The sequence below is a fragment of the Sinocyclocheilus grahami genome, unplaced genomic scaffold, assembly GCF_001515645.1.
Source record: "Sinocyclocheilus grahami isolate Dianchi unplaced genomic scaffold, SAMN03320097.WGS_v1.1 scaffold138.1, whole genome shotgun sequence".
NCBI classification, from domain to species: domain Eukaryota; kingdom Metazoa; phylum Chordata; class Actinopteri; order Cypriniformes; family Cyprinidae; genus Sinocyclocheilus; species Sinocyclocheilus grahami.
This window is the reverse complement of record NW_015505317.1, coordinates 1,014,218-1,037,245: the sequence shown is the minus strand read 5'-3', so window position 1 is coordinate 1,037,245 and position 23,028 is coordinate 1,014,218. Positions and strand designations below refer to the sequence as shown.

Here is a 23,028-nt window from a genome sequence, read left to right as displayed (position 1 = left end):
GATACATGTTCACAAACAGATTTGACCTTGAGTTTCCTCTGTGATCAGCATCAGACATCTGTCTTAAAAATTCTGCATGTTTGATAGATGCATGTTATGTTATTTACTCTGCATGCATTGTATAAGCATATGCACATGTATAATGTGTGGTCTTGACTAGTGGTTAGCTGAGTTTATACATAACCATTTCCACAAAAATATGAACTGTTTTTAACATTGATAATAAGAAATGTTTAATGAGCATCAAATCAGCATAATTTCTGAAAGATCATGTGACATTGAAGACTGGAGTAATGGATGCTGAAAATTCAGCTTTGTCATCACAAGAATATATTACATTTCAAATTGTATTAAAATAGAAATTGGTTATTTAAAATGTAATTGTCACATGTATGTTCCTTTTGAATTCCTGTTTGCCCTTATTGGTTCTTCCTGTGTCCTGTCCTCATTGGTTATCATTTGTGTCCAGCTAAGTTTGATTAATTAGTTCATTTTTTCCCAGGTGTGTCCCATTGGTGTCTGTGTATTTATAGTGTGTTCTGCCCCTTGTTTCCCGTCTGCTGTTAAATGTCATCCCTGAATTCCTGTGTGTGTAAACCTTTGTTTGTTGGATTAAAGACCCACTCGAAGTATTCTCCTTCGTCTCCTCTTTCCTTCCTCCCCGAGTGACCATGACAATAATTATATTTCTTATAAATATTATCTTTTATTTAAATGGTTTTTGGATATTCCAGTCTATCACTAGTCATGTAAAATGTGTGTTTTGTGGTGTCCAGTCTGCATGTGTGTTGTAAGATATGAAATTCTGATCATTTGAAGGCCCTCCATCTCCAGATATGGACGGAAACTACGGAGGGGGACTTCTGGATATGGTTAAAGGAGGTGCTGGAAAGTTCTTCAGCAACATCAAGGACAACCTGAAAGACACCATCAAAGACACCTCTACCAAGGTTATGAACCAAGTGGCCACGTAAGTCCTCATTGTGTATTCATGGTCTTGTGAACATCAAATGTCACACACGGAGCCACCTACATTGTCCCAATGTAGAAAACAGCTTGTTAAACATACCAAACCATGTAGCTCAGAATAAAAACTATAGAAGTCTGTGGAAATTCCCTATCATGATAGAAAAACGAATGTGTGTGTTTGTTTTGTGCATGTTTGCGCTTGTGTTCATGTGTAAGACTTCAGAGAAAACAGAGTCAAGGTCTTTCAATAGAGTTCCTGGTGACCTAGTTTTGTATAATGATTGTTACTATTAATATATAACAGGAGTCCTCAATGTAATGACTCTTTTTAGGGGTGTGTGTGTGTGTGTGTGTGTGAGATCATTGACATGAGGGGGGAGGTGGGGAGTCAAAAGAAACAATTTTTGTATTATATTATATTCTATTTTTATATTAATTTAAACAATTATTATCAAACAATTATATTCATTTATCAGTAACATAAATCTATCTTAGTGTATGCTATATATTTAGAGTTTTATAATTCTTTATCTTCTTGTCGATCCACCAGTTCACATTTACAACTGTGTGTTTTCTGTGTAAAAATAAGGGTCGTTTTTGGCTTTGGTCTAAAGAGCAGAAGGGCTTATTGAAAAATGCTAATTCATTCTCTGCCAGCAGGTAGCGCTTTTCGCCAGGAATATAGCCGTTTCCCTCATAACAGCAGTAAACAAAGCAGCGCAGCACCTGACTTTGAAACTTGCAGTGCTCATATTTAATCATTTAAATAGCCTTTTGAAGTGTAAGCTATATCTCATTATACATGTAAATATACATTTACATATATATTTAGTTTTTTTTCACTGGAGCACCACCTGAGACTTCTCCAGTGATCATTGTTTCCTTTCCGCAGTACTACCTGCGCACACATCAATAGCATCACTGGGCTGTAGGTTGCCAAGTTGAGGGGACAAATGGGTTGCAATTTGTATGCGTCGATCGTGTGAGAAAGATACGTTTCATACAAGATCTGGCAACTGGACAACCTTGGAATTTGTTGTCGTGATTATTCATATAATGAGGTTTGGCCCATACAAATTATGGGAGTTTTACTGGAAGCGAATGTAGCAAACATATAAAATACGCCCAGTGGCATTTTTTTTTTAAATAGAAAGATTAAAAATACAGGAAAATATTTAAACGGGATGATAGCGAGATAGAATGTTAAAATACGGGAGAATCCCGGGAAAAACAGGAGGGTTGACAGGTATGGCAGTCACACGGTTGGTTTGTTACAACATGGCATCTGCACTCTCAGGAGTACTAAGGTGCTAAGCTATCGCTAGGTTGCCTTAAAAGGTACAAAAGCTAAAAGGTACATCTTTGTACCGTATTTACCCCTGAATGGTATATATTAGTACTTTAAAGTAGTGGTCGACCGATATATCGGCCGATATTTGGCATTTTTCAAATATCGGCATCGGCCGTTAAGTTTTTCTGTTTGGCCGATGCGTTCGAGGCGGGACTTTTATTTTGACGGCGCTGAGTGGCAGCGCCTGAGCACACAGTGCTCACATTCTCCCTCTTGTTCGCCTCGTCATTAACAGTTCTGTCTAATATGGATAGAAGTCTGTCTAATAATCCGATAGAACTGTTAAACAAAGGAATTAAAATGTATACAAAAGTATTATAACGATTGCTTTTATATTATTAGTAATAGAAAGGCAAACATTATAATACTTTCTCGTTTGCTGTCAGCATTCAGCAAATACGCATTTACATCATTTAAACAAATCTTTGAATGGCTAATGAAAATGTAATTTCACAAAACTTGCAAATTTAGTCAAATCCAGTTGTGAGATCTTGGCTTCCCAGAATACTGAGTGCTCTGTTGGTTACAGTTTACTTCCTTGTTAATTATATTTTTATAAAATATTTATTGATTTGTGGAAAATACTTTTACAAATTTATTTTTAATCCATTTTCAAAAGATTCAATTTCAAATTTCTTAAATATCAATTAAAATAAATACACTTATATCACCTTTATATTGGCCATCGGCCACCGTGCTTTCCAAGATATCGGCATCGGCTGTCAAAAAAACAATATCGGTCGACCACTACTTTGGTACTTTTAAAAGTACATATTAGTACCTAAAGTGTACATATTAGTAACATTTAAATGGGTACCGCCCAGTGACATTTTTGACAGTTTTTTTCTGAGAGTGTGACATGAGAAGAACCAGGAAGGCTGACACGTCAAAAATTAAAGATGTATTTGTGTACTTGTGCCGTATTCTATGCCGTTTAAAGTATAAAAAGTGTTATTGGTGTGTTCACACTGAACATTTTTAAAAAGAAAAAGTGCACTTCAAATGCCTGGAGGATGCACTTAATTAACTGAGGCTACGTTTACGCTAGTGCGTTTTCATTTTAAAATGCATAATTTTTGCTACGGTTACGCCTGTCGTTTACACTACCCTGGCATTTTCTACTCTCGAAAATGGAGACTTTCGAAAATGCTGCAGACCCCGTTTTAGTTTGAAAAATCTGGGGTTGCATTTCAGTGTAAACGGACCAAATCAGAGACTTTTGAAAACGATGGCGTGGCTGCCCACATTCGCTCTACGTATCCTCGGCCACCGTGCTTTCCAAGATATCGGCATCGGCTGTCAAAAAAACAATATCGGTCGACCACTACTTTGGTACTTTTAAAAGTACATATTAGTACCTAAAGTGTACATATTAGTAACATTTAAATGGGTACCGCCCAGTGACATTTTTGACAGTTTTTTTCTGAGAGTGTGACATGAGAAGAACCAGGAAGGCTGACACGTCAAAAATTAAAGATGTATTTGTGTACTTGTGCCATATTCTATGCCGTTTAAAGTATAAAAAGTGTTATTGGTGTGTTCACACTGAACATTTTTAAAAAGAAAAAGTGCACTTCAAATGCCTGGAGGATGCACTTAATTAACTGAGGCTACGTTTACGCTAGTGCGTTTTCATTTTAAAATGCATAACTTTTGCTACGGTTACGCCTGTCGTTTACACTACCCTGGCATTTTCTACTCTCGAAAATGGAGACTTTCGAAAATGCTGCAGACCCCGTTTTAGTTTGAAAAATCTGGGGTTGCATTTCAGTGTAAACGGACCAAATCAGAGACTTTTGAAAACGATGGCGTGGCTGCCCACATTCGCTCTACGTATCCTTGACGTCCGTGTAAACAATAACACCATGCTCATTGTTGTACCTGCATGGTCATGTGACATGCGTTTTCGATTGTGTAGTGTGGACGGAGAACGTTAATGTAGACGAGGATCGTTTTCATTTTTTAATGCCGTCTTAAAACGAAAACGCACTAGTGTAAACAGGGCCAGAAAAAAAATTAAGTGTGGAATGTTGGTGTATTGTGCATCATTTGGGACATAACTGATATCTTCGTGTTAATGGCACAATACCTTCAGAAAGCTGTACAGCAGAGAACCCCTGTTTACTCTCTGTTACGGTTGTGTGTTTTGTGACCCAGCTGGTGTGCAGTTATACAGAGGATACTCTGGTGATACAGGGGATAGCTGAGCTTCCAGAGCTCCTGAACTATTCATGTGCCTTTAGCACTCAGCCAAAAGGAAAACATTCAACACTAATACCCTTTAACACTAGATTCAGTTTAATTCAATTTAATTTTATATAGGCCTATGCTTTTATCATCAAAACATTTAAAGAGGTTATTTGGTTTATATTATTCTATATTATTAATTATTATTGTCTATGTTATTTTACATTATATATATATATATATATATATGTAACAACGTTCGTAGTCACGGAAAGAAGGAGGCAGGATATATATATATATATATATATATATATATATATATATGTAACAACGTTCGTAGTCACGGAAAGAAGGAGGCAGGAACCAGCGAACATTTAAGATTTTAATAAAATAAACAAACACAAAATGAAAGTAAAGCGGCAGCCCCTTGCGGACGACTGCCGCACACAAAACACAAAATAAAGTCCAGGCCTGGTCCTCTCTCGTCCAACACTGTCGTCTCTCCTCCTTTTATCCTTCCGGAGCTCCTCCGTGGGACTCGAGACCGGTGAGTGGCGCAGGTGTCGTGCATTAGCATTTACTCCACCAGCCTCGCTCAGTTCACACGGCTCTCGGCCCCGCCCCTCTCGTCACAATATATATAGAATCACAAATGATCAAGCTATTCTAAGCCTTTGTGCTTTCTAATCTTTTTGTAGTCCAATAAATTAAAACATGATTGGGACATGCATACAGCATAATAACCCTGCTAAATTAAAGTTTTTAAATTATCGACTTGAGACATAATGAAAGAAACTCTCTTTCCAAATCTATGTGCCATTCTCTTACACACACTATTACATTGGTAATGATTAAACAAGCTGCTATTTTTCACCACCATGTAAAGAGTGAATGACATCCATACACACAAACAGACCACTGCACAAACACACACACTGTAAACTGTTATTGTGTACTGTGTGTTTCATTCACCTCTTGCACAAAGGCTTAGAATAGCTTGATTACATATGATCTCATTAGAGGGATTTCACACTTCAGCAGATTACTCGGGTAACTTGGGTGTTGTGTAATGGTGTCCAGTATGTCTACAATTACTGTTAGACTCATGACTCGTGCTCAAAGACACGAATATTCACACCCATTCAAAAGTTTGGTGTCATTTTTTTTTTTTGCAAGTATTTTATGCTCACCAAAGCTGCGTTTGATAATGCAGTAAAATACTGTGAATATATATTATGCTGTTGATTGTGAGTTTAAATGTGCTTTGTGTAATTTAGGTATACAAAAGGAGAGTTGGACATTGCCTACATCACCTCACGTATTATCGGTGAGTAATGTAGAATTCTGTGGTAGTGAATGATAACCATGTTCGTATACCACAGTATTTGCATTTACTTCAAGGTATTTACAAATTGATGGATTTACGTGTATCACATACAGTATGTGTAGTAGACGTGTGTATGTGTGTGTACTCTCACACAAAGCAAGTTTTAACTTATTTCATGTAGTTGCTTATTTCTCACCCTCAATACTTTGGTTATATGTTATAAGGAAGTTGGTCCAGTTTAAATGCATTTTAAGTATATCAGATACTAATATTGTTGTGTTTGTGTTTCGGCTATATACACTAAATGCAGTTTCACGTATTTGTATTGGCCACATTGGACCTACTGGAAAGAAATATTATAATTGTCTCCTAATTGTCCTTTCATTCTGTCAGTGATGTCATATCCTGCTGAGGTGGTGGAGATGGGCTACAGGAACCACACAGAGGATATCCGTTCCTTTCTGGACTCACGGCATGCCGACCACTACACTGTTTTTAACCTGTCACAGAGGAACTATCGGGGGGCCAAGTTCTCCAACAGAGTAAGTGCAATCAGCTGCATTTCCTGATTTACATACTTTCAAGTCACTTTCAAAGACTCGAAAATCACTTTACCTTTGTTAAACGTCCCATTTGGAAAAAATACATTTGCCTTTTGGATTTTGTTAAAGAAAGTTTCTCCATAATTGCTTGCTTAACTACAAACAACATTTGGTGCTTTCACCCTAAAAGTAAATACCTTTTTAGTATGCAGCGCCTAATCTGCATATAATTTCCATATGCATATCAACCATAAAAATATGTGAAAATACACCACATTTAGCAGAAACTAGGAAAATAGGACACTTGTAAATGTGAGAACATTGCAAACATTGTTTTTTCCTCATCCCGTTCCATCACAGATTGATTCTATTTTATTTTAACTAAAAAAGCTTTTTTATTAAAGCTCAGAACACAGTTTACAGTAGAATTCCTAGTGGAAGTATCATGGACCGAGATATCTTTGTTGTCGTTAAAAAATGTCATGGAAAAAAGGGGGGCTAATCATTTAATTTTATAGCTTAAATCATAATAAGTCATGTAAAATATTTCTACATCAGTTCCCAAAGTCTCATTAAAGAAAGAGTGATGAGTCTGTTTTTCAATCACAGCATTGATTTATGTTAGTTTTAAAGTAAATCATCTTAATAACGACCACAATATAATGCTAAGTGGCTAACACTTTAGTATAGGGTCCAATTCTCACTATTAACTAGTTGCTTATTAGCATGCCTATTATTAACCTATTGGCTGTTTATTAGTACTTATAAAGTACATATTTTGCATGACCATATTCTACATCCCTAATCCTACCCTAAACTTAACAACTACTGTACTAACTATTAATAAGCAGCAAATTAGGAGTTTACTGAGGCATAAGTCATAGTTAATGGTTTGTTAATGGAGAGAATTGGACCTTAAAATAAAGTGTGACTGTTAAGGGATACTAAGTATGAGTTAAAAAGGAACACATTTCTGGTTCTGTGTAAATGAAGGGGTACTTGAGCCTTATTGACAGGGCTCTGGTGTACAAAAAGGTTTAGGGAAACACTGGTGTCATATGGAATTCTTGTTCTACGATGTTCATTTTTGTCTAGAATGATACTAGTGGCTAAGATGACTCCTCTTGCGTTATTTCATTAAATATTGAACAGTGCTTTTCCCATGTAATTAAATAACTCCCAAGATTAACTGCATGACTTAACTATTTCCAGCTATTTCATGGCTTATTTGCTGCTGTAGTTATAAAGGATATCTTAGTTCATTTTGGGATCACATAATTATATTCTTATTTCATATATAATGACTTTTATAGTTTCATTCTTACTCAAATCCCTTGCTGTTGTATGATCTTGTTTTGTTGTTGCTGTTGTTGTTGTTTTGTCATGCTGCTGTTTCATAATGTACATAAATATTCTTTTGGATGTATTTTATCCATGAACATCCAACTCTTTATTCTTTTCGTATATCTCTCATATTACGTTTTAACTATTTCCTATTTCTTTCACACGTCTTCCTATCAGTGACAGTAATTCTTTGTCTCATTCCTCTGTAGGTTTCTGAATGCAATTGGCCTTCCAGGCAGGCCCCAAGTCTTCACAATCTATTTGCCGTGTGTAAGAATATGTACAACTGGCTCAAGCAAAACCCCAAGAATGTGTGTGTGATCACCTGTTCGGTAAGAAGATCTCCTGATGTTCATGTCTGTTGTCTGTTTTGGTTACTCGGCATTAAACAACCATGACTGTTAAACCAGATTCATTGTCTACATTTGAGTCGGGTTCTTTTCACATCGACCAAAAAGGCCCTTTTTCTAGGCTAAATATGACTTAAACCCTTGCAAAAATATACATTTCTGAGATAGAAATAAGCTCACATACACAAAAAATTATTCTAGGCAGTTTTGTTACACACTATTCATCATTAACAGCTACCTTTAATTAAACACTAGGACAGTATGTAAAATTAGTCTTTTATTGGCCTTTTATATATATATATATATATATATATATATATATATATACAGTATATATAATATATATATATATATATATACACTCACATCATTTATTGTTGTTTTTATTGTTACACTTTATACTTATTTTTCATGTCATTACTTGTTTTGTGTATAATGCTTAGGCAATATTGTATCATGGAAATACAATCATGCCAATAAAATACTTTAAAGTGAAAATTTAAACTTAAATTTAAAGAGAGAGATGCAAACACGCACATACAAACACACACACATAACCAATGCTAGTCACATTTTTATTTGATTTCTTTTCCTGTCACAAAAGATGCTGACAGCATAAAATCTAACATTAATAATATAATATAATTAATATAATATAATATATAATATAATGGCTCTTGAGGGCCAGAGTTGAGAACCCCTGATATAATATAATATAATATAATCCGTATTATCCAAACCTGTCCTAACACTTGTTTGCTCTTTCAGGATGGCAGAGCTCTTTCAGGCGTGCTGGTCTGTGCCATGTTCTGTTTTTGCCACCTTTTCGCCAACCCGGTGCCAGCCATGCAGCTTCTCAGCGCCAAGAGGTCTGGATCTGGCCTGTGGCCCTCCCATAGAAGGTACAGTACAACCCATTAGATTGCAGCTCTGAAAAAGTAGCTATGAAAAAAATGACGGAATGGTATAAATACTCAACAATAATAGTACAGTAAATTATGAATGAATAAAATTGATTACTTTGTGCAAGTTTGGCATACGGTACCTTTGTCTTGAAATGTCCATTTATTTTCCTGTCAGTTGTAAACAAAGAATGAAACATTGTTATTCATCAAAACGTATGTGTCACGTGCTGGTGCTGTAAAGACCACACAACAAAGGAGAGAATTCCACAAAATTATTTTAATTATAAATCCAAGGAGCAAACAAGGCAGGCGTAGCACAAACACAAATGTAAGCATAACAATACAAATAACCGGTGTCCTGACATTTCATCCTACCCATCAGATTGTCCTACCAGGGCTTACTGCGCATGTACACATCAATATTGCATACATTTTCTCACGCTGAACAACACAATTACTGTATTTGCATTACTGTAAGGGTAGGTTTAGGATTGGGGTAGGTGTATGTGTTAATAAAGCATAATCTGATGGGAGGAGAGGGTGGGGGGTTCTGAAGGGGGACATGGAGCAGGAGAGGGGCAGAAACAAAACAAGTCCAAATAATAAGTCCATGGGGGAGTCGAGGGTGGGAGGAGCCAGGGGGAGGCCAGGAGCAGGAGGAGCCAAATGTGTAGCAAGAGGCCAGCCAGGACAGCGGCCCACGGTGGAGTCAGCAGAGGGATGAGCCATGGTGGAGGTAGGGCTGAAGACACCAGGGGGCCAACTGACGGAGACAGAGACGGTGGAAGAGGAACCCAGGATGGAGACGGAGAGCAGGGTGACACGAGATTCCGGAGAGCCAAGGTGGAGGCGGAGGCAGTGGCGGAGGTGGGGATCCGGAAGACTGCAGTGGAACCAGAGCGACAGAGGACCAAGTTGGAGCCAGAGGGATGGAGGGACGAGGCAAAGCCAGAGGAGTGGAATCCCGTAGTGGAGGAGGGACGACGACTGACCAAGGCGGAGCCGGAGGGATGAGGGAGCCCGGTGGAGCCAGTGGGATGATGGGCCACTGTTGAGACAAGTGAGCCAGGAGCCAAGGCAGAGCCAATGAGTCGAAGTTCCGAGGTGGAGTCCAGGACTCGGAGACCGGAGACGGGGGATCCTTACGCCAAGGCAGAGCTGGAGACTGGCAGACCCGAGGGGAATCAGAGCGCCCAGATGGCACTGACTGAAGGTGAGTTGAGGGACTGACAGGAACCAGCAGAGACAGGACTGAGGAACTGGCTGGTTTTAGGAGAGGAGGTGGGAGAGGGAGGCTGGGAGGGAACACAGGAGAACAGGAGCTGGGCAGAACCAGCAGAGACGCAGAAGATTCAAGGCTGGGTGTAACCAGCGGAGACACAGGAGAACAGGAGCTGGGCAGAACCAGCAGAGACGCAGGAGATTCAGGACTGGGCGTAACCAGCGAAGACACAGGAGAACAGGAGCTGGGCGGAACCAGTAGAGATGCAGGAGATTCAGAGCTGGGTAGAACCAGCGGAGACTCATGAGAATTGGGTATTACCTTACCCAAACCAGTTTATTAAATCCACATTAAAAATGTCTTTTAGTTCCTCCAGAGGCCGGTTGCAGCTCACCCTCAGCGGTCGGCGTGGCTTCCCTCCAAGCTGTCGATCTCACTAGTACACCAATGGCAATATATGGTGTTGCCAGCTCACGCACCTGGTCAGACGTGTCTTGAGTCTTTGGCTCTGGGGCGATGATCTGCTCTGTCGCTCTTTTTTGCGATAGCTCGTAGATCGTGGTGGGCTCGGGCCCTACGTCTGTGGTGGGCTCTGACGAATGCTCCATGCAGCAGGATGATGGTGATGGCTGGCTGTGCTCTGGATCAGGAGTGGGGCTGGTGAAATCCTCCTCCACGGTGCCGATGGGGAACTGTGATATACAGCTCACTAGCACCCACTCCACAAATGTGGCGAAGCTTTCCATCCCCAGACAGCTTTGCCTTCATCAGGGTGTTTAATACGATGTAGTAAAAAGTATATAAGCAGCTGTCTGGGTAGTGCATATGGTAGGCTAGATCTAAAAAATCCCTTGTGTGGTCTTTGAGGGAGTGATCCTCTTGCTCCAGGCAAAGGAGCTGAATGGTTGGTAGATCCATCCAGGTAGAGGAAGAAAATGAAAAATAAAACAAAACGAACGAAGGAAGGAGAGAATTCCACAAAAGTCTTTTAATTATGAATCCAAGGAGCAAACAAGGCAGGTGTAGCACAAACACAAATGTAAGCGTGACAATACAAATAACCGGCCAAGGAACTGAACAAAGCACGGAGTATAAATACCAAAGCAAGTGAAGGACTAATGACTAAATTAATGGAACACAGGTGAACAGAATGACATAAGACAACTTCAGGAAAACTAGGTCAAAGGAAAACTAACAGACACGTACCAGTATGTCCTACACAAGGTATTTTTCCAAAACCACTGACAGTCTTGTTTATGTGTGTTTATTTATTTAGGTACATAGGTTATGTATGCAGTTTAGTCTCAGAGAAGCCAACCATACCACACTCCAAACCGCTAGTCATTAAATCCGTCACAATGAGTCCTGTTCCTTGCTTCAACAAACAGCGCAGTGGCTGTCGGCCATTTTGTGACGTACTTATTGGCGAGACCAAGATATTTTCTACAGCTCAGGAGTACGAGAGAATGAGGTAAGCATGTCTATATACAGACACTCTACTAACGGTTCCTTTAAATCATATTTTCTGCGTAACTGAAATGATATGTAATGAATGGTCATATAGCATCCTATCAAATATGGCTCTTTGTAGTCTTATTGTCAGTTAACACAAAATTGTTAATTTCAGATGTGGTTTGGGATAAGTCATACATCCAGGGTTTAGCAAAATCAAGAATTTAATCATTCCAAAATCCTATTAATGAGTGTGAATTTAAATCGAATTGGCCGTATCTCATAGGAAGTTGAAATGGAGTGGAACTGGTTGAATTAGAATAACAGGATGAATTCACTAAATTGAATTTCAAAGATATTCAACATAGTCACCCAACTGATCATTACAAAGCAAACTAAACGTAATAACATTAAATAAGCATGCCGTCATGTCATCTGGATCCATTTTAAAAATGTGTTCTTCCATAAAATTTTAATTAATTTAATAAATATAAGGTATTTCAGAGATTAATTATTAATATCATCTCATGTTCGTTGAAAACCCCCATATGCTGTTTGTATGCTGAATACATTTATGAATAATTCATACTGAAAAATGAAATGTATTATTACAAAATACAATAATGGCAGATAGATTAATATATGTAATTCCATTTTAATTATACTTCCATTAAATGTTTTACTTCCATTATGTATTTTATAAGGCATTTATGAATTGCATACAAGATATTTTATGCAGCACTTAAAAATGTTTTTTTGTGTAATAGTGAAGTGTCTCTTCATGTTTGTTGCTCACAGGGAACACAGAGTTCAAGAGGGCAAAGTGGTCTTTCCTGTGGGAGTGAGTGCCCAAGGAGACGTGGTGGTTTCAGTCTATCACATGCGTTCCCATGCACTTCAGGCCAAGGTATGAGACTATAACTAAATGTAACTAAATGTTACCCCTTTTTAATTTAAAGCTGCAGCAGAGAAGAAAACTATAGATGAGTCAGAACTTGTAGGCTTTTTGTTCTTTTGCTAGTTGTTAGTGACTGAAAGGTTGCAACATCTTGGCAGTGTATAAATTCAGCTGTGTTCGCAGGTAACAAACACCCAGATATTCCAGATTCAGTTCCATACTGGTTTCATCGCCCCTGGCACCACTGTCTTAAAGTTTCTGAAGTAAGTGTTTCTTTTCACTTCTTTCATTATCACCGCATTGTAGTCTGAAGCAGTTAATCTAGCTTTCAAATTGATGCAAAATCCTGCTCCACATAATGATAGACAAAATGTCTAGTCATTCTTTGCTTGTCACGATCACAATAACTCTGATTTCAATGAAAGTGATGGCTCGCTGCTTTATCTGATTGGTGTGTAAAACTTCTTCAAACGTTTTTCTAATTATTATTATTATTATTTTGCATGCAATCTTATGACATTATTAATTGATACAACATGGAATATTTGTGCTTTTATTATAGATTTGTCACACCACAGAACTATTAAATACACTGCTAAAAGGTGATTCAAAATTATTAAGTCTGTCTACCTTTTATATTTTTAATGGACTATTTAAAATGAATAATTATTAATTAAAATGTCATAACTCAATCTTCCAGTGAAAAAGTCAGTCTTCTCTTTTAGTGAAGTATGCTAGACTAAGTATGCTTAAACATCACCCCTTCACAATCGACTAAAATCTAATCAACAACCGATGCATGGAACCAAGACCCTGACCTACATTTTTTGTTACACTTGGACATCATAATATGGAAGAAAAGATCAATCACTTCTTCCATTTCATTGCAACTTTAACTATATGGCGTGACCAGTATAGCACCCCATCATATAAAATTTCCCTTATGCATTCATAGAAATGCATGAGTTTAAATAGAAATTTAAACTCAAAATCTTCGATTTTGAAAAAAAAATTGATGTACATGTTTGACTATTTGTAGCTCTGCACTTAAGTCTGTGTGTGTGTTTATCCAGGACGGAGTTGGATGCATGTGATTCTCCAGAAAAATACCCTCAGCTATTTAATGTGTTGTTAGACATTGAGGTTGAAAGTACAGAGAAACAGAAAGATCTCACCCCACCGTGGGAGCAGCTCCCTACCAAAGACCTGAGCCCCAATGTGCTTTTCTCCTGTCATCAGGAACACCAGGATGCACTTGCTATTGCAGGTAAAACATAAATCCTGTATATTACTATGCTGTATAATGCTCTATACAACACAAAAAAGCCAACCAGATGGGTTTTTTTTTTCTTTTTTTTTAAATCCTTCAGATAGGAGCATTAGAAGTAAGACTGGGCGATATTATATTCAATATTTTTGCTGAATATAAAGTTGAAGCAGCATTGTGGATGATTTTAATATAATTTTTTTTGGCCATTTAGTTTTCTGACTGCCATGTTGTGAGACTTTGGTATCCGTTGACTCAGAAGTATGAGAATTGTAAAACATGTAGTGTTTAATTAAAAAAAAATCACCCTTTTAACCTATTTCATCAAATACATAAATATCAAGGTGTATTTTGAATATCATAAATAGTCTGAAGTTTCTTATTTCTTATTTGATCATAAATACAGTAAAAATTGTAATAATTTGAACTATTATTACAATTTAAAATAATTATGTTATGTTATAATTATTCCTGTAATGGCCATTACTCCAGTCTTCAGTGTCACATGATCCTTCAGAAATCATTCTAATATGTCCTCAAGAAATATTTCCTAATATTGGCAACACTGAAAACAGATATGCTGTGTAATATTTTTGTGAACTATGATAAATTATTTGCAGGATTCAGAACAGCAGTTATTTCATCACAAAAGTATTAATTTCTTTAAAAAACAAAATCGGCAAAGGGTGACAAAATGGCCTTGTGGAGTTTAGTCACCATTAAGAGCTCAGTAGTTTGTCCCTCAGTGACCTTTAAACAAGTCAACTCATCAGTCACTCGCTGGCATTGTGTTAAGTGTCTGTGCCCCATTAAACTAAACACCATCTGTTTAATGTACTTTATTCTCTGCTGAAAAGATGAAATGGAGGGCTTGGACTTGGAAGGTAAGATGTAGTGTAGGAGGCTTGTGAGAGTCAACAGAAAATAGTTGATTAATAGATTTGTAGTTGAGTATTGAATTTAGCAAATTATTTGATGAGTAGTTAAAAACTAGTGGCAATGAATTTGAGAGGTATAATGTTATGTTTCTCACATAAAGCTGTCGATTGTCTTCAGAAACTTGGAAAATAACACACAAATTGTATGGACTAATTTTATGTTGTTTTTTTAGATCTAACCATTTCGCCGGTCTGTCCTTTAGATCCTGCACAGGGCCAAGGGAGTTGCGGAGGCAGAGTGGGCCCAAATGAGGAGAGCGAACCGTCAGATGATGAAATGCTCTCCCTTTCTAGTCAGCAGAGTAACACGAGCAATGAGAAATCAAAAGCAGCTAAGAAACCAGAGCCCCAGCCTGCAGCGGCCCCTCCTCCAGCAGCTGAGGAAGTAGATCTGCTGGGACTGGATGGTGATGCAGCTACGCTTCCTCCATCCTCCCCACAACCTCCGACCACCAGCACCACCACAGACCTGCTGGGGGACCTGTTTGGAGCTCCTCCCACACCACAGCCAGCCAGCGGCCCCACTTCCGCTCAGTCCACCCCGCGGAGATCCGCAGCCTCCTCCTCACCCTGTCCATCACCTCGATCTGGAGACAGTAAGTATGTTTTATGTTTTTTTTTTTTTTAATCAAAGACAGACAGTTGAACTGATTGAGCTGAGATGTTTTGTCAGCAGTCAGTGGAGCAGCATCTTGGTATAGTGAGAAATTTGAATGACTGATTTATTCATATGAGTGGGATTCATTCAACATAAAGACACAAAGTGGAGACACAAATTTATTTAAAACTGCGGTGGTATATTGCTTTTATAAAATGGCTGTTACAGCAATATAATAAAAACATCCAAATTCAACTAAAAGTTGCTTTATTAATATGATTATATATTAATATTATTACTTTACTACTACTACTACTACTATTATTATGTTGTTGTTGTTGTTAATAATAATAAATGACAGTAACTAATCAAAAAAAGCAGTTTTGCCATCAATTATATTTACACTACCATTCAAAAATTTGGATTCAATAATTTTTTTAGAGAAATTAAAAAAGGTCGCAGACAGTTGAACTGATTGAGCTGAGATGTTTTGTCAGCAGTCAGTGGAGCAGCATCTTGGTATAGTGAGAAATTTGAATGACTGATTTATTCATATGAGTGGGATTCATTCAACATAAAGACACAAAGTGGAGACACAAATTTATTTAAAACTGCGGTGGTATATTGCTTTTATAAAATGGCTGTTACAGCAATATAATAAAAACATCCAAATTCAACTAAAAGTTGCTTTATTAATATGATTATATATTAATATTATTACTTTACTACTACTACTATTATTATGTTGTTGTTGTTGTTAATAATAATAAATGACAGTAACTAATCAAAATAAGCAGTTTTGCCATCAATTATATTTACACTACCATTCAAAAATTTGGATTCAATAATTTTTTTAGAGAAATTAAAAAAGGTCGCATTCAATTGATCAAAAGTGAAAAATTTAATGTTAGTAATATTATAAAAAAATATATATTTAAAAACATGCTGTACATCAGAGAGTGCATTATAATTTTATTGTATTTTTTGCAATAATTTTAGTATAACTCTAGGTTGTTTACAATTACCATAAACATATACCAATAATATACCATTTTATTAGCCATTTTCCAACAGCTTTGAACTTGTTTTAACCAATCAGATGAGTCTTAGAAGTGCATTTCAGCAAAAGTCCTTTTCTTTTTAATTCATCAGCTTTCGACCCGTTTGGGTCTGGGCCCGCTCCCACCCCTAAGCCGCAGGACTTCATGGGGGCTTTCCTGGGTCCAGGTAATATGGGGCAGCCAGACCCCTTCCTGCATGCTGCACGATCTCCGTCTCCTACAGTGCAGAACATGGGCATGGGTAAGGCATGTGCCTTTGCCTCTCAGTACTGTCAGTGTGTGGGCAACATCACCATAACAACCAGCAAAGCTCTTTTGTGTTAAATCCTTCAGAATACGATTAGCAAAATAGCCTTGCAAATTTATCTCTATAAAACAGCTCTGTAGTAATCGTCGTATTTAAAGTGCTGATGTTTGATGTTTTGGAGAAAGTGGAATTATTATTGGACATTGAGTTTGATTATTTATTTTAAGCACAATGTGTGTGGTCGATAGCTGCATGTGCTCTGTGAAGGACAACTGAAACCCTGTATTATGTATCTGGGAATATGCAAAGGAGATTAACATCAATATGAAATAAAGCAACACAAAAAATATTTTCCAAACATAAATTGTATACAGTCTGTTTGTTGGATGCAGTGGTAGTTTGCATGTCTATGGAGACAGCATGTGAATTTTAAAGTCCCACCAGTGCCATATGCTTTGACTTTGAGACATCCTTTTCCCCTAAAAATCAAGTGGTTTAAGTCTGAATGCTTTGAAACAGCACTACTGTAACATAAAGAGCTGATATTTGTTTGGAACTGTAGTATTTGTTTTATATTTCAAGCATGCGACAGAGCTGGAAAGTAGCACTGCATGATGCCAAATACTGCAGATTGCTACATTCTGTTACTCCAAGCCTTGAGAGATTGAGAGAAATCCCACCCCTTTTCCTCATTGCCTGTTTAAAAAAATTGCAGTAATTTCTTAGTCTGTGTTGTAATTTTTCTGTGGTTATTATATGGCAGGACGCCATTCGCATTTATTACCTGTCTGATTTTCAGTATTTTGTCTTAAACTGAATATGTAAATGATAAATGGAGAGCCATCAAGACAAGTATGCTCCCTTCATAGGTCGCAGTTCACCTGTGCCGCCCACTACTCCCACTGTCAACATCCAGCTACAGGGCTCTACAGGACCCTGGGAATGGAACAAACCAGCACCTGCAGGTAAGTGTTGTTCGAAACACAAAATGTGTCATAGGGACTCCTGGTGGCCTGCTCTGAAATTACACCTAAAAACAAAATGACTCACTACTGACCTGCCATCTGGACTGGTGTGTTGAGCTCATATAGCTCATAAAAGTTAATGTCTCGTGAAACTTTATGGTTTTTAAATCAAAAGAGCTGGATACTTCTTAGAATTATTCTTAATAGCTTTTTACAGGGCTCAACAGTAAAGTACATGCACAATATTTCGATATTCAATATTTTCACTGGCCCCAACAAATGAATTATAAATTATAAATTTTTCACACACACACAAAATTATATTTATAATAAAATAATTAAAAGAAAAGAAAATTATATTTAGAAATGATAAATAAACCTAAAGGCAGGATAATAGTTAAACAGGAAACTTTAAGTCATCAATAAATTCATAAACACATTTTCTAGAAAAGGACATTACTGATTTGTTTGTCATTTTGAACCCATTCTTGCTGATGCTATTAAGACATTATCACAAGTCATTCTTGCTACTTTGACAAAACCTCATTTATATTAACCAGTTCACTTTAACTAGCTGACAAGTTTAAAATGTTGACGGAAGCAGAATTCACAATGTGTGGAAAACCAGATAACTTCAATTTAAAATATCTTGATTTAATTTTAAGTGATCTCTCTTCAGGGTACTAAATTATAAATCTTGATTAGCCATACCAGGTGGAGGTTTTGGGATGGGAAGTAAGTCTGCCAGCACTAGCCCAACCAGCTCAGTTCATGGTACTCCCACCCACCAGGCCAAACCCAACAATTTGGACCCTTTTGCTGATCTGGGTAACCTAGGAGCTGGTCTGGGAGGAGGTAAATGGAAAAAAAAACAAAAAACTTTTTGAGCCTCATGAATTTCTTTCTTCTGTTGAACACGAAAGAAGATAATTTGAAGAATGTTGGTAACAAAATAGTTGATGGCAGCCATTGACTTCCATAGTATTTTTTTCCATTCATTTTTGGGTGAACACTTCTTTTACTGCATTCATCATGAATTCACCGTTTAACATATGTGTGTTCATTCCAAGGTGGTTCAGGATTCTCTAGCAAGCCAACCACACCTACTGGTGCTGGAGGAGCATTTCCGCCCATGGGCTCCCCTCAGCGTCCTGCCCCCTCTCCCCAGCACACTGCCTCTGGAGGCTGGCATCCCAGCACAGGCTTCCCCTCATGGCAGCCTGGAGGTGGGGCTCAGTGGCAGACGCAGACCCAGGGTGCACAGCACCAGACCCCACCTAAAGCACCAGGACCCTCTATGCCTCACTCTTCACCACAGAACAGACCCAACTACAACGTCAGCTTCTCCAGCATGGGTGGAGCTTCGCCAGGAGCCACTGGGGCAAAAGTACTGCCTAATATGGGTGAGTAACTGGACACAAATTGTCTAGTGACTAGACATAGAATCTGGTCCAGTCTTATGTAGTTGTGCTTATGCGTATGTGTTCATTGTAAAATTCTGATGTTTTGAGGGATGCTCTGTTATTATAAGCCAATATATATATAAAACTAACTAAAATAAGTTGTTTTAAAAGCTACAAGTGAATTTAGGCATCACAACATGCATATATAATATATAATATGAAAGATCAATATTGTTTTTGAGGCTGGCTAAAGATGATATTTAATAGTGATAATACATTAATTTTCTTTTTCTAATTAAAATTAAATATTAAACATTTTAAATTTAACATTTGAAAGTTTGCTAAATGAATAAATTATAATATTAATTAATAATAAAATTTGATTAAATAATAAATAAAAAACTTTAAATGAGTTATAGATGATGGCAAAGGCAATCTAAATATAGAAAAAAAGAAATGAGAAAATACAACTATATATTTTTATTAGCTAAATTATAAGCTAATAGTGATAAATAAATAAAAATCACAACATACCTGTATATAATGTACAATATGAAAGATCAATATTGTTTTTGAGACTGGCTAATGAGTACATTTTAATGGTGATTTAAAAAAAAAAAAATTTAAATTAATTTAAAATAAAATGTAATTAAAATTAAATGAATTAAATTAGAGGAAATAAGCACATGCAATCTCTAATATTGATCAGTGATACCGATATTCTGTATGCCTCAATATTTTCTTTAGATTTTCATTACTACTACAACAAAGAATATTATAAATAGCAACTCAGACTTTATTCATTATTTCCTTTTTCTTCCAGGAACCAGACCAAAGGTTTCGGACGCTAACTTTGATGACCTACTCTCAGGCCAGGGCTTTGCTGGCACTAAGGAGAAGAAAGGGCCAAAAACCATAGCAGAAATGAGAAAAGAGGAGATGGCAAAAGAAATGGACCCAGAGAAAATCAAGGTAAAAAAGTAAAACACACACATAAGTGCAAGCTGATATTTATATTACAAGGCTGACTGGAATATTTGATTCTGATGGTCAGGCGCTTGTTTTATGTATGCTGTTTATTTTGTGATAATGACCAACTGACTGTACATTGTCCCTTTCATGTTCCTCTTTTTAAAGATTTTGTTCAAGTGTGAATCGCATCATTATGTTTTATTACAATGTCGTTATTTGTGGCAGATCCTGGACTGGATTGAGGGGAAGGAGAGGAACATCAGAGCGTTGCTGTCCACCATGCACACGGTGCTTTGGGAAGGAGAGACGCGCTGGAAACCTGTAGGCATGGCTGACCTTGTCACACCAGAGCAAGTGAAGAAGGTCTACCGCAAAGCTGTGCTGGTAGTGCACCCTGACAAGGTGAGAGACGCACTTGTTCAGTGTCAAGAGAAATTATGAAGTCTTAAAAGCACAACTGCAAAATACACTACTGTTCAAAAGTTTGGGATCTCTAAGATTTTTTAATGTTCTTGAAAGTCTCTTATGATCACCAAGGCTGCATTTATTTGATCAAAAATACAGTAAAACAGTAATATTTGTTAAATATTATTGCAATTTGAAATAAATGTTTATATAATATCTAATTATATAATATAATATATATATACAGTATATATTGAAGTGCCCCTATTATGGGTAATGAAAGGTTCATGTCTCTCTTTCTTCAGTCGCAAAGAATTTAAGGATTTTGAGGAAAACATTCCAGTATTTTTCTCCATATAGTGGACTTCGGTGGTGCTCAATGGATTGAAGGTTAAAAATGCGGAATAAGGGTCTTATCTAGCAAAACGATCGGTCATTTTCTTTAAAAAAATTATATTTATACTAGGGATGTGCAAAAAATAACTGACTGACAAGCTACACAAAATCGCGTTCAAAATCGCAGGCGATTCATTGCCGATTTTGAACGCGATTTTGATCTACGGCTCTGTGTAGTAAATGCTGCTCCATCTGAATGCACGTGCTAGAGATTTACTACTAATCACCAGAAACGGCTTTACTGATGAGATTCGCATGAAAATCGCAGCCCTAATTTATTCACTTTTTAACCACAAATGCTCGTCTTGTCTAGCTCTGCGAGACGCATGCATACTCTGACTGTGTACAACAGTTCAAGACAGGGTATGTCTAAAAACTCCCAACACTTTTCTCCTCCAACTTCAAAATCGTCCTACGTTGTTTTACCTTTTTTTTTTTGTAAAGGGTGTTTGACCCTTCTTGCACATTTACTTTGTAAACACTGAGGCGGTGCTTCTGCAGCAATGTAGGATGATTTTGAAGTTGGAGGAGAAAATGAGTTGGGAGTTTTTCGACATAACATTACCCTAATTGTACCCTAACGGATTTATCTTCACAGTGCAGAGCACACTTCTCCACAGGAATCCGCTACGGTGTTTGAGGGAGGGGAGGTTCAAGTTTTCCCTGGTCTGCGTGTGCAACAAGTGGGCGGGCATAAATATGCTAATGTTTCATGTTTACATCATCTTGAAACAGCTTCAGATTCTTTTTAAAAACAACTCGTTTTCATCGACTCTTTCTTTTGAAAGACAATAACTTTATACACGGTGCACTTTTAGATTTAAAACTTTGCAGGATGTTTTCATTTACTTAGTGCTGTATTACACACTGCATGAAAGGTAATTTTCAAAAATCCATAATAGGGACACTTTAAAAAAGCACAGTATTCCGGCGATGGATTTATTATTAGCATCGATGTTGAAAACAGTTGTGCTGCTAAATATTGTTATGGAAACCATGATACTTTTTTTCAGGATTCTTTGATGAATATAAAGTTAAAAAGAACAGCATTTGTTTGAAATGTAAATCTTTTGTAACATTTAAATGTCTTTACTGTCACTTCTGCTCAATTTGTGCATTTCTGAATTGTATTTCCTATATATTTCCTTTCGAAAAATCTTACTGACCCCAAACTTTTTAGTGGTAGTTTACCTTAATTATCAAGGTGAAACATGGTCATGAACAACTCAATTCTGACTGTTTCATGGGTAAAATACATTTGTAAGTGGATCTCAGGGATAATATTTGATATGGCCACTTTAAAAAATATCTAGTTCAGGCATTTTAAAGACAAAATTTATTAGTTTTCTCTCTCTTCCCATCTGCAGGCTACAGGACAGCCCTACGAACAATATGCCAAGATGATTTTTATGGAACTAAATGATGCCTGGTCAGAATTTGAAAGCCAAGGACAGAAAGCACTGTACTAAGACTTACTGTATATGATCACAACCAGTCAGCAGTTCCTGCCCCGATTAGACACCCTGCAGCCCACCAGTCCTTGAGACGCTCCTTTGGTATCTCTCCCACCTCCAGGACCCTGCTTCATAGAGACGTCAGAGCTTACATCTACAGTATAGTTGTGTGTATCTCTCTATCGATCCATGTATCAGGTCCCATCATGCAGTAGACCAACATAACTGCTGTATGAGAAGACTGCTGTTGGAAAAAGTAGCATTCAGCTTTGTTTTAAAAACTCACCAACATAACAAAGATCAGACTTTGTCGTTAAACAGCTGTGAAAGATTTCTGTGAACATTAGCAGTCAACCAGGTCATCAAAGAATTTATTCAGGAGCTTTCAGGTGAGTTTTGACTTATTAAATGGGTTTAGTGCTGAGGAAACATCTTCAACAAATGAAAAATATATTTCTAGACACTCCGGAATTCTGCAAGACAAACCTCACACTGCTTTGGCTTGCAAAACTTTATTAAACAACTTTGTCAAAAACCTTTGTCGGCTGTTATATAATAAGGTTTTGCATGCCACAACAGTATTCAGGACCTTATCAATTTCTTCCATTGTGTCCAGCGCACCTGCTCATGACCACTTGTGCGAGGGGTGTTTATTTATTTGTTGGCTTTGCAAGACAACTATGAAATGTGTAAAAATAAAAGTGGTTCTGGGTATAGTGAGCTACGATTCTGGTTTTAGTTCAGTCAGGGGCTACACTCTTAAATATAAAGGTGC

The 23,028-nt window shown here is 37.3% G+C and overlaps 1 protein-coding gene across 5 annotated transcripts; it reads left to right on the top strand.

The window, feature by feature from the left end:
- Positions 1-823: 823 nt before the first annotated feature.
- LOC107591170 (putative tyrosine-protein phosphatase auxilin) lies at positions 824-22,305 on the top strand. 5 transcript variants are annotated; one of them, XM_016280232.1, is made up of 18 exons: positions 824-970; positions 5,785-5,834; positions 6,228-6,376; positions 7,930-8,052; positions 8,839-8,972; positions 11,474-11,668; positions 12,448-12,556; positions 12,731-12,810; positions 13,621-13,814; positions 14,672-14,698; positions 14,956-15,348; positions 16,503-16,577; positions 17,528-17,623; positions 18,329-18,478; positions 18,694-19,026; positions 19,850-19,998; positions 20,224-20,400; positions 22,167-22,305. In XM_016280232.1, exons 1-18 carry the CDS (start codon positions 837-839, stop codon positions 22,266-22,268), a joined length of 2,670 nt encoding a protein of 889 aa, XP_016135718.1. In that variant the 5' UTR covers positions 824-836; the 3' UTR covers positions 22,269-22,305. The 5 variants fall into 5 exon arrangements, with proteins under 5 accessions (XP_016135718.1, XP_016135716.1, XP_016135717.1 ...); XM_016280230.1 differs by having other exon boundaries at positions 16,503-16,652; XM_016280231.1 differs by lacking the exon at positions 14,672-14,698 and having other exon boundaries at positions 16,503-16,652.
- The last annotated feature ends 723 nt before the right edge of the window (positions 22,306-23,028 follow it).

Bases quoted from the DNA above. Each gene is read 5' to 3' on its own strand.
- LOC107591170 (XM_016280230.1), top strand. From the start codon at position 837: ATGGACGGAAACTACGGAGGGGGACTTCTGGATATGGTTAAAGGAGGT. The intron at 6,377-7,929 runs GTAAGTGCAATC...ATTCCTCTGTAG, and splicing joins GGGCCAAGTTCTCCAACAGA to GTTTCTGAATGCAATTGGCC. The intron at 12,557-12,730 runs GTATGAGACTAT...CTGTGTTCGCAG, and splicing joins CCCATGCACTTCAGGCCAAG to GTAACAAACACCCAGATATT.